The following is a 15,981-nucleotide window of genomic DNA, read 5'->3' as shown; positions in this document are numbered from 1 at the left end:
GTCCGCAGCATTTTTTTCCAAGAGAGTGCAAGCAAGGTGATTTTCCAGGGGTGTGGCAAACGAAACATATTTTCCCTCAATAATAGCGTCGCCCTTGAAAATTCACTCCTTCAGTTTGAAGCAATGATATTCTTGAAACTCCCTTTTAAAAATAAACATAAATGACTATAACTGAAATGCCTATACTTTTAGAATGGCAATCATTTCTCAGAGTGGGCGTGGCACCCCTTTCCTCCCTTCCGGACGTCCATGGTTGGGACTGGACCTAAAGTTTAAAGTGGAATCCGAACTTTTGAGCGATGCGAGTCCACGGGAAATCGAACCCAGGAACCTTTGATTACAAGGCCACAGAGACAGAGTGTCATCGAGGAGGTCCAAAGTACTGATTAGGGAAACAACATAACTAGGTGAAATGTTAAGAGAACGATGTTGCGGTATGTGGTATACTGAACCTTCATGGAAAATGAAAGGGGCAAAGGTTGTAGGGAAAAGAAAGAGAAGACAAACAAAACAACAACGACAAAAAATAAATGGCCACTAGTCAACGAAAAAGTGGAGAGAGTACAAGAAAATGTCGACATTTGCAAGCTCAAGTCAGCAAATGGATATATAGAGACAGAGCGAGCGAGCAAACTATGGTAAACACAAAGTAAGGGAGGTAGAATGAAAACATTAAGCTGTGGATACGCGTACGTGGAAAAAAACAATGTTTTTAGAGAGAAGGAAACTAGGAAGGGTTGTGAGGAAAGGTAGTAAGAAGAATAGCCTTCGTTCTCGCGAATAACAAGATACCGCAACGCGATTAAGTAATAGTCTTAATTACTCTTCTTGACAATGGATCCGAGTAGACACGAGTTGAAGCGTGGGAGAAAATTTCGTCTGAGCTCCAGCCTTTACTCCCTGCAATGTAGGTTTGGGTGTCACCGAATGAACACGTGCACCAGCGGACAAATCACACAAGCATGGACACTGAAAGGACGTAACTCTTTCCGTTGTTAAACACAGCACGACGCCAGTTTTTAACGCCTGGTATTTGGGACGCCATTTCATGTACACCTCTTCTAGACAACGATAATTAACAGCCTTGCAATGTCTTGAACAATACCTCTGCAATGGCGATCAGCGTAACAGAGCTTTTATGGGTGTCTGATGAAGAATATTGTTTCTTTTGTCTTCTCTGCTGATGTAGGGATTCACATATTTCAAGAATCGGGAATGAGACCTTCCACTATTATTATCTGTTCATGGAAAAGACGTGAACAAAACAACGTGAATTAGTTGCTTAGCTATTGGTTAATTCTCAACTCAGTTTGTCCATAGAAATATAATTCATAAATTAAGGCCCTATAATATTACCACAGTAGCAGTTGGGTTCCAAATCTAAGGGGACAATGTGCAAAAAGTTGGGGGAGGGGGGGGCAAAGACAGTTTACTTTCCCTTGGTATATAATGTTTAGCATTGTGCAGGGTTGAAAGTGGAAAAAAAATGGGGGGGGGGGAACTGCCATTGCACAGTAGAGTAGCTTAGTCGATGGATAAAACTTAATGATATGTACCTTCTATGAGTAAGGTTCATGCTGCACAGCTGAAATCGAAATTGTTTTTGTTTTCATATATGAGTAGGTCATGTGGATTTGTTTATTTTGGTTTTGTCCTTACACTGAAAAGAACAGTTTTGTCGCCTGTTGCCTGTTGCTTTAGATTTCTGTAATTTTTGTTGCAATTAAGCTAACAAAAGGAACAATATGAAGGAAAGTCTGGTGGGTAAATGAAAACAAAAATAAACAGGAAAACACAGGGAGTCAAAAAGAGAAGATATACGAAGAATGGAATGCAATGCAATGAAAGAGAGATTTTTTTTTAAAAAAAAACTGCAATAAGTAAAGTTGAAAAGGCAAAGAGAGGCGCATGGAAAAGCGTTACCAGAAGTCCGATTAATAAATATAAGATGAACTGAGCATAGTAGACAGCAGAAAAATAGATTAAAATAAAAATAAACGGGAGTACGTGTAGCCTAAATAAAATATCAGCAGAACTGGATAAATGGTGAGCATGAAAAGATGGTCTGAGGGGGAAAATAAATAGATAAGAGTAAGAACAGCAGAATAAGAATCAAATGAAAAAACAAAACAAAGTGCAAGGAGTAGTGTATACCTCTTATGATAACAGGCCGACTACGACGGATTTCCATTCATTCAAGTTATTGAATCCCATCAGTTAGTTATAGAATAATCGTAATCTAACAGTATCAAGCGTGTGGCAACCACAGATCCAACTTGTCACCCCTCATCAATTTTGGAAGCTAGGCACCATGAACGGTAACCGCGAAACCATAACCGGCACTTCTGCACTTCCGGGAAGTGAGGATAGGCGCCGTCCATCAACAGTCTCTGCTCGCATGGTCACCCAAGAGATAGACGCTCATGTGACACACGTAGGACTTACACATAGTCGACGTACATTCTAAGAATCCGCGCGCTGTCTCGTATCCTTGGCATCAATTGCATCATTAACTCAGTGGCAGAAGCATATATGAGAGGATCTTCCATTGAACTCGAATTTGTGAAGATGTTTAGAAAAAAGTGAATGCTGTCTTCAGATCCAACAGGCTAAGAGAGGGTATACCTACAGTTTCATGTGAGATCTGAACCACGAAAACGTGATCCCCCAACTACAATCGAAATTATACTCTTGTGATCAGGTTACTAAGCGTTTGGAATAGACCGTGCTACGGCTGGAAATTACTCGTACATTGACGCTAAATAAGAAGGAAAACTGCTTGTATTTAGTAAATCCCACGTAAAATGCAATAGTCTCGCTGTCACATTAGGAACCGACCGAGGCATATGATTTATTTCCATGGGCTGGAATTGGGCGTGACAATGAAGGAAGGGTAGAGCACTTCATGTTATAGTAAATTTCCAAAGAGAAATAATAATAATGGTAGAAAATAGTTCATTTCTAGCAAGTGGTAACAAAGGTAAAGAAAAACCATAATTATGTCACTTTCCAAACTTTCGTCAAACGTTAAAAGCTTTACTATTTTAAAATCTGAAATTCTACCCCCATTTATTTCGTGGTAGACAGAAACTCATCCTTTGTCATTTCATAGGATGTTGGTTACCTCCACAATTGTTTCCCGATGACGACATTGGGGGCAGTATGTTTTGCCCGAAATATATTTCATTTTGGTTGGCTAAAATTTCCCCCTAATTGTTAATGTTTTTTCTTGAACGAGACGTATAAGTTAATAACAACCAGAATAACTACGCATTTTGCCTTACACTAACTGTCTGAAATGTAAAAAGATAAAGAAAAATAGTTGTTCTGGATATTCACTCACATGATAAATCGAGTAGGAAAGTCTACCCAAGAACATAATAATAATACATTTGGAATAAAATTGGTTTATTTTAATTAGTTATTCTTGTATAATAATAATAATAATAATCGCAACCATGTTAATAATCGTTATTGTTATTATTTCCAATACTTTTAGTATTGGCTTCACCCTGCCTGCCTCCAAAAGTTTGGGCTCCCCCAAACCACCACCCTCCAATAGTTTCTAGCGACACCTAGACGCTGGAGCAGTGCGTTGAGAACTGAGGTGGTGGCACCCTTCTCCCCAACAAAACTGTAAAAAACCTATCCAGAATCAATGTTGATTGTCCACACGTTACTTCCATTGTTCTATTTTTTCATACTACTTCACATAATATTCCTATCGCGTATGGAATTTCAATTGTAAAAATATTACATGCAATTTTCGCGCGATATTTTCTGATTTGCATTCACAGAAAGAAATATATATATTTTTTAATTTACAGGAAATTACAAACCATGCCTATTAGTTTAAAATGACCAAATAATTTAACCAAATTTCCAAATTTGATATATTTTTTTTATTTAAGTCCACCTAAAACAACCAAACGTCTTAAGTTAATTCATTTTTTCCCCCACATCTGGGAAATCAAGCAAATGTTTACATGCACGGCATTCATTGAAATACTGCATTCCATTTTACTTCGGGGTCGTGAAGTACCAATCTCTTTGTCATCCGACACTGATCTTTAAGACGACCGAAAACTCGTCAACACCCAATCATCTTTCACGTCACGTACTTTTGAATATTCTCTTGCCTGTGCGACGCTTGTACAATTTTCGTGCGGAAGGGGGGAAAAAAGAACAAGAATAATAGTCTCTTGTATAGAGAAGTCTGCATTGTGGCACCATCGAGCACCGACTGCAGACGGCCAGAAGTGGAAGTCGCGGTTGAGTGTTGGTTCAGGGCTCTTGGAGTACTTCTGCGCGGGTCGACGTACGGCAAAGCGAATGTGTTGACAGAGTGTCCGAGAGTACTGTCGCCACCGATAGCTATTGAGAAGCCTGTCGCTGCTTGATCGCAGATCGTCGAACTGCACACCCCACCAATGTTTGCGTTTCACAAGAGACTTGGCGCAGTCCTCGTAGACGAAGTGATCAGACGACTGGGGTCTCTTTGTTAGTAAGCAGTTTGCAAACTGTTCGAGGATTGTTTGGAAACAGAATTCCAGAGGTTTTATTTTCAATTCTGATTTGTTCATTCGAATAGGCAGCTCTCTCTCTCTCTCTACCAACAAGACAAAGCTTTCATCTATCCCCGTCTTGGTGGAGTTCGAATCCCTTGACCAACAAGAGGAAAACCCATCTGATGCTGTTGTCGAATTTTCAACCGTAAGCGTGGGAGATTTAAACAGCTGTTTACCATGTAATCTTGCCACTGCGCTGTCAAAAAGCGCGGTGTTCTTTAACGCATCGTAGTCACCTTTATTCAGTGCCATTGTTTGTGTGTTCTTGACGGGAAAAATCGTGCACAGCGAAAGCAGAGACGTAATACTTAACGTTGTTGAATACGTGAACGAGAGAAAAAGGAAAACAAATGAGTGTCCACGTTAGTTCGCGAGTTTGCGGGGTTCCAATTTTGGTCAAGCTGTACTTCCAACTTCGACATCCCAACACGTCAGAAAATTCTGAGCGGGAGAACAGTTATGAAGATCACACCCCTTTCGCCTAATGGCTTATCAGCGCCCGTCAACCAGAATTGACAACAGTCCACCATTTTAGGCGAAATGGAACATCCCGTTATGCCGAATCCTATTTCGCCTAAATCAGTTGGATGGAAAATATTTCAAGTGAGGAAAATTTTGAGGGCAATCAATAACAATTCGGAACATGTGCCGATGCTAATTACGAAGAGTCACATAAGCCAAAAAGTCAACAATATAACAGCCAATAGCCTTAGTCGTATACTAAGAGCTTATTAAGGCAACTTTCGATTAGGTTAGGTTATTGTATTATATTATTAACCTAACCTAACTTTAAGCCCTTATTAAGGATGAAGTAACAAAACAGAGCACACATATCCTTTCTCTCTCTTTTCGTTTCTCTCTCTCTCTCTCTCTCTCAAATCACATTATCTTGTGCCGATAAGCAATTAGGCGAAACGGGACTACACGATTATAAATACTGTATAGACATTACATGTTCCGCCCGCTTATGTGTGCACTGGCACAATCCCTCTTCCACACTCGTTCTCTGTTTTAATATAATCCTCGCTCTTCCTCTTACGGATTACCTTTATGATTTTCGCATCCCTTCCTTTGTTTTCTCTACCTTTTTTCTTGTCGCTGTTATCCCTGTGCTTCTCTCAGTAACTTTTCCCTACTGAGTAATGCTAAGAATTTTCGAATATTTACAAAATATAGGCCTACATAGAAATAGATATTTCTTAAATAGTAATTGTTTTGAATTTGTTGGAATGGACAATTGGATAGGAAATATTAAGTGAACAGTTGCCCACTTTTGGCGAGCCACTATCTGAAATGAGCATTCAATATCTCCAACTCCAATACTCTCTATTCCTGTTTGAAGAGTATTCTCCTATTCATACAACCAGAAGTTAGATCAATCAAGCTCATGATGGATGTACTTACTATAGGTACAATTGCAACGTGGACGAAAATCATTCTTCGCTATTTTCCTTCATGTACTGTATATTCACGCGGAATAAAAATCCGGATGCTTCTGAAAAATCTTCTGCTTTGGGACAATCCGTTTCAACTCTTGTATCTCACACTGCGCGAAACAATGTGAATGAACTTTGCCATGGACATATATCATGGTGAACAACGAAACGCCGAAAATAATTCTGTCTTTCCAAGCCTTTCCTCGTACGCGCGTACTTACCATTCTCATAAATGTTCTTCTGCGTTGCTTTCCCAGATAAACCTGAATCATCTGAATAAGTTGCCGAAAGCAAACACTTGTTTGCAAATGGTTCCTGCACAGATTTGTTTCCTGGTGCCGCTCCTGCAGAATTCTGAACCGCTGCAGGGAAGGAGGCGTTATAGCGAGAGGAGCGGCCAATGCAACACCCACGCAATGGGTTATGGACACGACCTTGATTTTGCAAAGCGATATTATGCACGCATGGAGGTTTTCCGTAAACAAAAACGCTGCCTCCAAAAGGCGTATAAAGATCTTCGCAACAAGGTAGATGGATCAGTGGCGGAGTTGAGGACCCGATTTCAAATTGCTAAGTTCTATTCTATTGGTCGGGGATACAAAAGGTATTGCGTTTATTAAAGGTTAGAATTGGGATGTAATGTAGCCAAATGGTTATTTCTCGATAACTTTCCCTGATAACCCAACAACTTTGAGAGACAACTATGTGGAATCCAGCCTGACAACAGCGGCGATGGGACTCGAAGCACTGATCACACATTACCCAGTGAAACACTGCTTGACATGCCTTGCGCCACAGGAAACGCAATAATGAGTGAAGCTAGCGTAGGACGTGGTCGTCCGTCTAACCGTCCAGCTGGATTTGAGATCTTTCAATGTCAAACTTTCTACGATCAATGCCGTGCCGCTGGAGATCAACGCTTGTATATTCTTTATTTTACACCGTGCTATTGGCTGATCACGAAGATGAAGATGAGTGATTATATGATGAATGGGCACTCACAAAGAACGCCCAGCCCGGGATTCGAACCCTGGACCCCTGGCGTCGTAGAGCGCTGTGCTAACTACTCCACCACGGAGGCCGTATTCTTACTCTGTTGCATTTCACCATTTGTTCCTGTCTTTTGATCATATCTTCATTACTTTGCAGCTTTCGCAATTCATATCTTTAGCGATTTACTTGATAAACTTCATACAGAGCCTGCCAATATGGTTGAATAGAAAGGGGGGGGGGGAACTTTCATTCATCCTTCAATTACTGTTTTAGTCTGATAATTTTTCATTGTATCGTACACAGTGCGTACGTCATGCGAAAGCAAAGCATGCCACCTGCAATGTTCAAGAGAATGAAAAAGGGAAAAAAAAACGTTCAACCGACTACGGCGTCGTGGCTGGTCCATGGACATCCGCTAATTTTACGCTAATAAAGTCACGTGGTGCAGTTTTTCTCTCTCCGTACGTGACAAGGACCCGGCAACACGAAGGAAAAACGGCATGAATAATAACAAAGCAGGGTTTGGGGAAAGGCCATCAGTATATACAGCATTATGTAATGCTTCCTTCCTTCCTATGCACGGCCGATGGAACTGTTGTCGGCGGTCTCTCGGGCATTACTGCGATTACCATAATTGCGTACGAAGAGTTTTTCTTGGCGGCATTGATCACAATTTCCTTCGCATCAGCGTTAGCACTTAACGCTTGCTGAGAGGCATTCGATCAGAGTTTTGTTATCTATCTATGCAGTATGCGTGGGTGCTCACTTGAGAGCACCCACTCACTTGCTCAATATCCCCAAATAATCACTTCCAGTTATAGTTATATATAGAGAGAAATGCAATGTGTATAATTCAAAGACATTGTTAAGCTTTCTTTCTCCAAATCATCTAATCGTGGATTAGATAATCTCGGTGAGGTTACTTACGCAAAAGTCTGATTAGAATATAATAACGCAAGAGGCCAACTAATGAGATATCTAAACGCAGATTTTCTTTGTACATAAAAGTTTTAAACCAGTTTTCTGTTCGCCTGCTTCTATACTGTTGCTATATGAATATTTTAAATCAATTGTAATGTTTACATTAAACTGATTGTCAACATAGTGTTTGAGATATTGTTTTAAGTCCACTTTATGCACAGATAGGCTAATCGGGACTGGACCTACAGTTTAAAGTGGGATCCGAACCACTGTGCAATGTGCCTCCACCGGGTACCGACCCCGGGACCCCTTGATTAAAAGGGGACGACGTTACCACTACGACATCGGGGAGGATTGGAGGTTGACTCATTGCATAGGCGGCTACCATTGATTTATACAACACCCAACATCGCCCTAACACTCTTCAAAATTTACTCAACATCCCCCTAAAATTTTGACAAAGGCCCAATTTAGGGTCATTTTGATCCAAATATACCCTTATACGCCCCTAAATACTAACGTCCACACTTACACCAGATGGACACTTCTGGATAAACCCTTGCACGAAGCGACAGAAATAGTTATGTGGTAATCCGTATTCAATTTGCTTCAGATTTTCAGCAACTTTGCAATTCCTCTACCTCACCGGCCTCAAAGATGATAACCTTTGTTGGTAAGAGTGACAGGTCCTGTAGTTCGGACGCCTGGTTATCATAAGAGCGGAGATTAACAACCAGGGCCTCCCCGATGGCTCAGTGGTAGCATCGTCGTCTTGCAATCAAGGGGCCCCGGGTTCGATACCCGGTAGAAGCACTTAGTGGTTCGGATCCCACTTTAAACTGTAGGTCCAGTCCCAATTAGCCTTACTGTGCATAAAGTGGACTTAAAACACCAAATCAATCAACATTAACGACCTAAATCAAAGCTAACTTCTTGTGCTGGGAAAGTCAGGGCCTCGTGCCTTTGGCTCGTATCTTTCCAAACCCTTTTCGTCACGCTTCGCCACTGTTCATATGTACTTATATTTTAAATCCTTGAGGGTATTTTTTTTTATACACTTGCAGGTTCTCCGGTGCAGGTCCCTTGACCTTCCCACGGCATGCAGGTTTTTACGATGTTATCTCGCTTCATGTTGAATAATATGCTTCTTGGTGTTTGCCTGCTGCTGGATGTTGCTTTTGCTTGGAATTTGGATTCAATCGCGCTTATCTTTCCCGGACGGCCGTGGGAGGAATGGCATTCACATTGCGATAATGGTTCAGACTTTGCTGTTTGTTTTGTCTTCTGTGGATGCCATTCTGAGCCACGAACGGCGGACGTCAGTTGAGCATATGTGCTGTTTGTCTCCGAGTCTCGAGTATTTAAGCACATGACCTTAGCACCTTGCTTTTTGATTTGTAATGCAAATGTCCTCCGCTGCGCAGCACCTACTGACGGAGCAATGTCACCCGTCTTCCTCGCATTACCCTGGCATTAGAGCGCCCAGGGAACATATTGCTATTCTCCACCACTGTAAGAACGAAGTTAATGTAAACCAAACCATATGACCATCAATAAATGGTTCCTTCCCTATATACAGGGTGTATCATAAGTAATAGCGCAAACTGACAGTTGAAGCACGATAATAGAAGCAAAAAAAAGTCTCAGTAAACATGGGTCTGCAAACGAGCCGTTTTTTGAGATAATTGCGAATGTGTGGTTACAAGCCGCCACCGACTTCATTGTTTGTAAACGTCGTCCTAGTTGATAAAATGCTAATAAGAGGTGGCTGCTTACAAAAGTATGTATTCACGGGCTGGTGATGAAGATAGAAAAAATGCGCTTCGTTAGGAAGCTTACTCGACAATGTCGCCTCCAGGTGAGCCAGTGTGGGTTCTATCCCCCGTGAAATATTATCCACCTCCAGTCCACTCATATAGCCTACGTGAAACGTTTTTAGAATCCTTTCTGGTATAGCAAGAGACTCCCAAGCCTACAAATAAAGAGAGATAGAGAGAGAAAGACAACTAGAGAAAATGATGCAAAGACATAACGAAACAGAGGGAAGAAAACAGACCAAAGAGCAAGATAGAAAGAGATGAAGAAACGTTGGAAAAAGAGACAGAGAACGAAAGATAGAAAGAAAATAATCTAGAAAGTGAAGAAGAAAGAGAAGTAGACAGAGTGAGAAGGAGATGTAGAAGAAGTTAGAAAGAGGGATAGAAAAAGATAAAAGAAAGGAAAACAAGGAGAAAGAGGGAAAGCGAGAGAGAAAATAAGAATCCCAGTAACCGGACAGCCAGCTCACCTGAGATATATTTCGTCGAGCCTTGAGCCCACCAGAATGATATCCTCGCTACAGTTGCGTTCTATGTGCGTAAGAGGGGGTGATTGTCCATGAATTTCTCTTAAAATCTTCCCACTTAATCTTCCAAGTCCCACATGAAGTCGTGCACCGTATCGCTTACCCCTATCGGACTAATGATCTCCTCTCTCGTTGTTTACGTTTTGTAGTCTTTGCATACTGTGTTCATTCACGATTTGTTGTTTGTCTATCCAACCCCCACGTCGTCTCCGGATATGATCCCTTATTTTTAAGCATGAATGGGAACGATTACTTAGTTTCAGATGCCCAAGGAAGCGACGACAGTCCTGCACTGTTGATTTACTCTCGATGTTCTCGGCCCCTCCGCCAAACCTCTCAATCCGCCCATGTCATAAAACCAATGGTAACCAATGTTATTTCATTTTAACATATGAGAAAAAATGGGAAGAATACAGACATCAACAATCCCCCACCTCAATTCCAAGTGCATGTTAATCTCTAGAAGGAGGTTAAATTGGGCGTCGATGGAGTGACACTTTGATGCTATATATATATATTAGCTATATTAGCGCTCTTTTTAAATCAATGTGTTTTAGGTCGAATTCTCGAAGAAATCTCAGTGGCCAGGAACCGGCGCGGCGACCGCCAGATAACAATCAGACAAGATAAGATTTTACACTAAATTGGACATCTCTACCATAATCATAAGATGCTTCAAGGGTACATTTAGTTAGTTTTCTTGAAGGAAATGAACAATGTAAAGAGGAACAGTAGATTTCAGAAAATTTGTTTTCGCATTATAAGATATTTTAATTGTTGCTGTTTACTTAGTAATGCCTCACCGAAGTTACAAGTGAATGAAATTTGTATTTACTGTTCCTGACATTTATTTTTAAAAATTACACTGATTACATTAACGTAATAAAAACCTGAGATGCCACTAGGGTGATTTGCACATATACTCTATTGTGATCAGAGTAATGAAGAATTGTTCTCTGAAAATAGATTTAAGTTTGTTAAATAATGTGCATAGTTGTAACAAATCAGTGATGACTAACAAGAAAAACAAAAGGACGTGTTCAGAAGGAGGAATATTCCTCTCTTATCAGAACTTTGCGTATAATTCACATTAGAGCACTTTCCCTCACCAAGTTTCATTAACGTCTCAAGTTTCACACTTCTATGTGTTGTTGTTTACAAGAAACATGATGCAATCTTATTCTGCCAAACATATTTGAATTAACGTCACTTTTCCACGTATTTTATATTTGTCGCGACAGGTGAACTGACGACACATATTAGAGCACCCATACTGACTTAAATAAAGGGGCCCTCGACTGAGGTTCTGAGCACTAAAAAGTGTGAGGGGCAGTGCGAAGTCAAAAAGAAATCCAGCACTATCACTTAAACAAAATGAATGCAAAATCCAGCACTAAAATATCACTTAAATAAACCAAATTAACGTCAAGCCAACGATACATAGGAAATAGAAAAAAAAGATATAGGCTATAGGGTAATTCTGAAATTTCCATAACCCTCGCCCGGTCATAGTTTTTTACTTACAAATATTTTCGAGGTGGCACCATCAAAATATGGCCTCCCGACGGCGCAGTGCTAACGCTGTCGCCTTGTAATGTAAAGAGATTTTGGTTCAGTTCCCGGCGGAGGCACATCGTACAATGCCTCTGACACCACTTTAAACTGTAGTTCCACTCTCTATCATTGAGTATAAAGAGAACTTACAACACACTTTTGTTTTAACACCGAGCAATGGAGAAGCATAATTCAACTCCCTACCGTACGTCATCGGGAAATTTGTGGTGCTAAAGAATCAGCATCTGATATATGAACACCCGGATATAATTAATTGAAGGGGTCGGATGTAAACCATGGTAAGTGACATTTTGGTCATTGACTTACAAAGTAAAATCATTCAATTTTCGAATGAAATTGCCATGGCATACAATTTGCATTGGACTCAGTGAAACCTTTTGAATATGGTAAACACAACACAAAAACAATTTATATATAGTATAGCTTCTAATAACCTTTTTTTCTTAATGAACTCAGAAATCACCATAATGGCACTTACCATATGTTACACCCCAGCCCTTCAACTATCTCAATGTTTGTTTGTTTATCGCCACATTGGTGCGCGAGCGCGTTGAATTACGGTCCCGTCAACGAACATTCCGGGTTCGAGTCCTTTTCTGGATATGTGTTTGTATGTGAGTGTATCTTTTTCAGTTTAACCCAATAATAATTCGTCCTCATTGTTGTGATCACCTGCAAGTGACAGAAATATGACCATAAAAGTAAGAAAAATGAAAATACGTTTAACTATAAAATACGCGTGCTTCGGTCCAAGAAACTAATAACAACCTATTACAAACCCTATTCAATTCACTGGAACAACTGTTGAGTGTGTACCTCCATACGCACACGGGATCCGGTTGCCAATCCACCTTTCGGAAAATCAAGGTGCGTTGCTTTGTTTAAATGCCACCGCGTGTTCACCTATCCCATTAGGGGAAAAAAAAGAAGACTCACCTGAAATTCTGAAGTCGATTTCCTCTTCCAGCCATCGTCTATCACAATTCATGAACACCAACTACAGTTAATCTTGCGCGCGAACTTTTTTCTCTACACGAGGCAGCGATCACAAATACTTTTGTCTCGCCGAACACTCATGTCGCACTTTGGAGAACGCTCCCTTACATATACTTTCGTCAGCAGAGCCCGCGACTCGACTGAGGGAGACAAGAAGAGACTCGCTTAGCAGTCGGAGCTGCAGTGTTGCTATCTGCCGGCGAGATCTTTCGCCGAGGCAGATAAAGGCGCTGCCTTCTCCCCACATTCAGTATTCTTATCGGAAGGCTTGTGACAGCGGCGGTGCGCTCACAGGCGTTATCGGCTTTTGGGACAAGGTCCGGGAACAGGAAGTAGGAAAAAAGAAAAGAAAAAAACTGTTAAAGTATTAGCTAGGCATGTAAAAATACAAGTATCACTCCCTCACTGCAGGGTGAAAATGAACGAAAAGGGGCTAGGTGAGTTCATGCATTGCCCTCTACCATCACCCTGGCAACAACGGTAAATTTTCAACCCTGGTAACAATATAACAGTCGCATTTATAACACAAAAAAAATCCCAAATGTAGAAATTTATTAACGAAACGCGAATTGTCATGTTTTCAAGCTCCTTAAGTACGGTACAATCACCGACATTATATCTGTTCTGACTGCAGTCAAACTGACCGTATTTGCCATTGTTGGCCCTAAACAGTTATAATAAATATAATATAACGCTTATAAATGAATATAAAGTAGAAAGCTTCCCATTCTGTCATCTTTCAGAAAACGCTTGCGCAAGAAAAGGGAGTTGATGAACTGTTACGTTCCTTAATCAAGTTCAAATTGAATTAATTTAAATATTAGTTCCATAATGCAGCACGAAGCATCTAGACTAATAATTGTTTCAGGGCGCAATAACAGCGAATGAAAATTCGCTAGAGCGAGAGGCGTAACAGCAAAAAGTAAGAAAACATAATTCAATTACAAATGCGAAGTAATATGTAGATCTGTACATTTGTCATATTGCCTTAATTAAAAAAAAAAATTGATAAATGTAAATGCCATGGAATTTAAATTCCATTAAATACTTCTGCTTAAGCTTTTCTTCTGACAGTAAAGGTTCGTTTAATTTTATTATTTCTTTTTTTTAAAAAAAAGAAAGAGGGGGGAATAGCCTACACGAGGTGTTTTCAAACTTTTAGCTGTCGTGGCTCCCCTCCGCTGCCAAAATCCGCACGCGCTTTCCGTCAACCAACACAATATCTCTTCATGTGTTTATTTACTGTTACTACACATACAAGTAATGAAAATATAGCTAAGGTGCATAGGCGTCGCCAGAAATTTTTGCAGGGGGCTAGGGCAAATGATAAAAGTTGAATAGTAGATAAATAATAAGTATTATTACCACGGTTATAAATGTTATTATACAATAATAACTATTATAAACTAACAAAAATAAATTTTACGATCGAAATAATATAAATGGGTAGACTCGATCCACCAAACGAGTGATTACCAGCATAACTATTTTCCATTATTTATTTTGCATTTAATGCAGTTAGTATCTGAATGCATTTTGATATTAACCTTTGCACATCTCGTTCAAGAAAAGGCTTTAAATGTTAAGGGGACTTTTCTTTTATAAAGTGTGTTGTGTGACCTCTCACCTACAACTGTAATTATTAGAATTTTGAAAAATGTGAAACCATTTGTACTTTGGATGTTCCTGTATTTTTCACTCAATGTTTTCGATCCAATGCATTTTTACTTTGATTATTCTGTACGAATACTAACTAAATGAACTTTATTTCTGTTCTTAACAATAAGAGTAACAATCTTTCGGCTTTCTTGTATCTTTAAATGAACGATGTCAATTTCCAGGGGGAGGGGTCCACCGACCCGTTCGACCCCCCTTCCCGACGCCCATGCTAAGATGTGTAATCACACAGGTGGTATATATATTTCCTTTTAATATTTGTAAGCTGGGGTCCATTCACTTATCTGTACGATGAATAAAGAATTTCTAATTTCTAGTATTCATGAGATAAAGAACATAAATACAGATAGTAAAAAAAGCTGGATAATAGATGTTAGAAACAGGCACAAAGCAATGTTTGGATTTCTTCATTTAAGTGTAGTCCTGTTTTTTGTAACAACATGCTCAATGTACGAAAGCAATCAATCACCAATGCTATTATCTTTAATCTCTCTCTTACAAAGCAACAACTTTCTTATCTGATAGGTGCAGGTTTTCCCTTGTAACTTCTGGAGATTCATTCAGAACATTCAGTTTGTGGAAAATATAAAAAAAGATTCGTCAGTTTCTATACAAAGGCACTCTCAATGAAGTTTTCAGCATTGGCGTGGTTTTCCTCTACACGGTGCGTGTGCAGTTCATCTCTCAGTTCAAAAACGCGGCTCTCAGTTCAATCGACAACCAACGTTCGTTGCAATAATGCAGAAGATATTTATATTTTTTATGAACACATTTTAAACTATCAGAAATAAAGAATATTTTTTTCGGAAGTTCTCACGCCTTCTCTGCGAAACTTCGGCGCCTCTCCAGGGAGGCTCACCGCACAGTTTGAATACCAATGGCCTACACTATTGCGTTCGAAATTTTCCAGTAGGCCTACTAAACATTCTTCTCTCATTTGATATTTTCAAAATTATATATAGGTTTTATATAGATATATTTTAGAACTTGATGAGTGCCGATCGAAACTCGGAAATATTAAGGATTCACTTGGAATTCAATTTACTATTTATAAACTTCTTAACAATGGGGTGCCAAAGGGAGTGTCATACTCCCCCCCCCTTTTTTGGTCCAGTATTCCATAAAAACCGTTAAAGACAGGAAAAATGGCAAAATTAGGACTGACTACTAAAAAAGTACACATAACCTCCCATTTTGAAAATCAGCGGTACGACACTGCTTTGTAATATCTTGAATAGTATATGAGAGTTTAGGGGATTAAAGGGTTGTGACCACGTTAATTTCCACAAATTCTACAACTTTAGTAGAAACACTTTCGAAAAGAAAGATCAAGCAGGAAAATACTTTCTCCTTGGTTAACAGGAGGAGTAAATACAAAATACAATATTGTTTTTTAAACTGATATTCTCGAGTCATTTGTTCAGGGATCGTTTATCAGCTCATTATCAATTGGCGTTACGTAAAGACATGT

At 39.8% G+C, this 15,981-nt stretch overlaps 1 protein-coding gene across 1 annotated transcript in view; it reads right to left on the bottom strand.

The window, feature by feature from the left end:
* The window catches only part of LOC146002895 (uncharacterized), a 67,142-nt gene extending 54,182 nt beyond the window's left edge, over window positions 1–12,960 (bottom strand). The window contains exon 1 of the mRNA XM_083140988.1: window positions 12,774–12,960. Coding sequence (XP_082997114.1) covers window positions 12,774–12,808 — 35 coding nt within the window. The 5' untranslated portion in view covers window positions 12,809–12,960. The remainder of the gene's footprint in view (window positions 1–12,773) is intronic.
* Between the last annotated feature and the right edge of the window lie 3,021 nt (window positions 12,961–15,981).

The sequence above is a fragment of the Lepisma saccharinum genome, chromosome 1 (genome assembly GCF_977018435.1).
Source record: "Lepisma saccharinum chromosome 1, izLepSacc3.1, whole genome shotgun sequence".
NCBI lineage: Eukaryota > Metazoa > Arthropoda > Insecta > Zygentoma > Lepismatidae > Lepisma > Lepisma saccharinum.
This window is presented reverse-complemented; position numbering and strand designations above follow the sequence as displayed.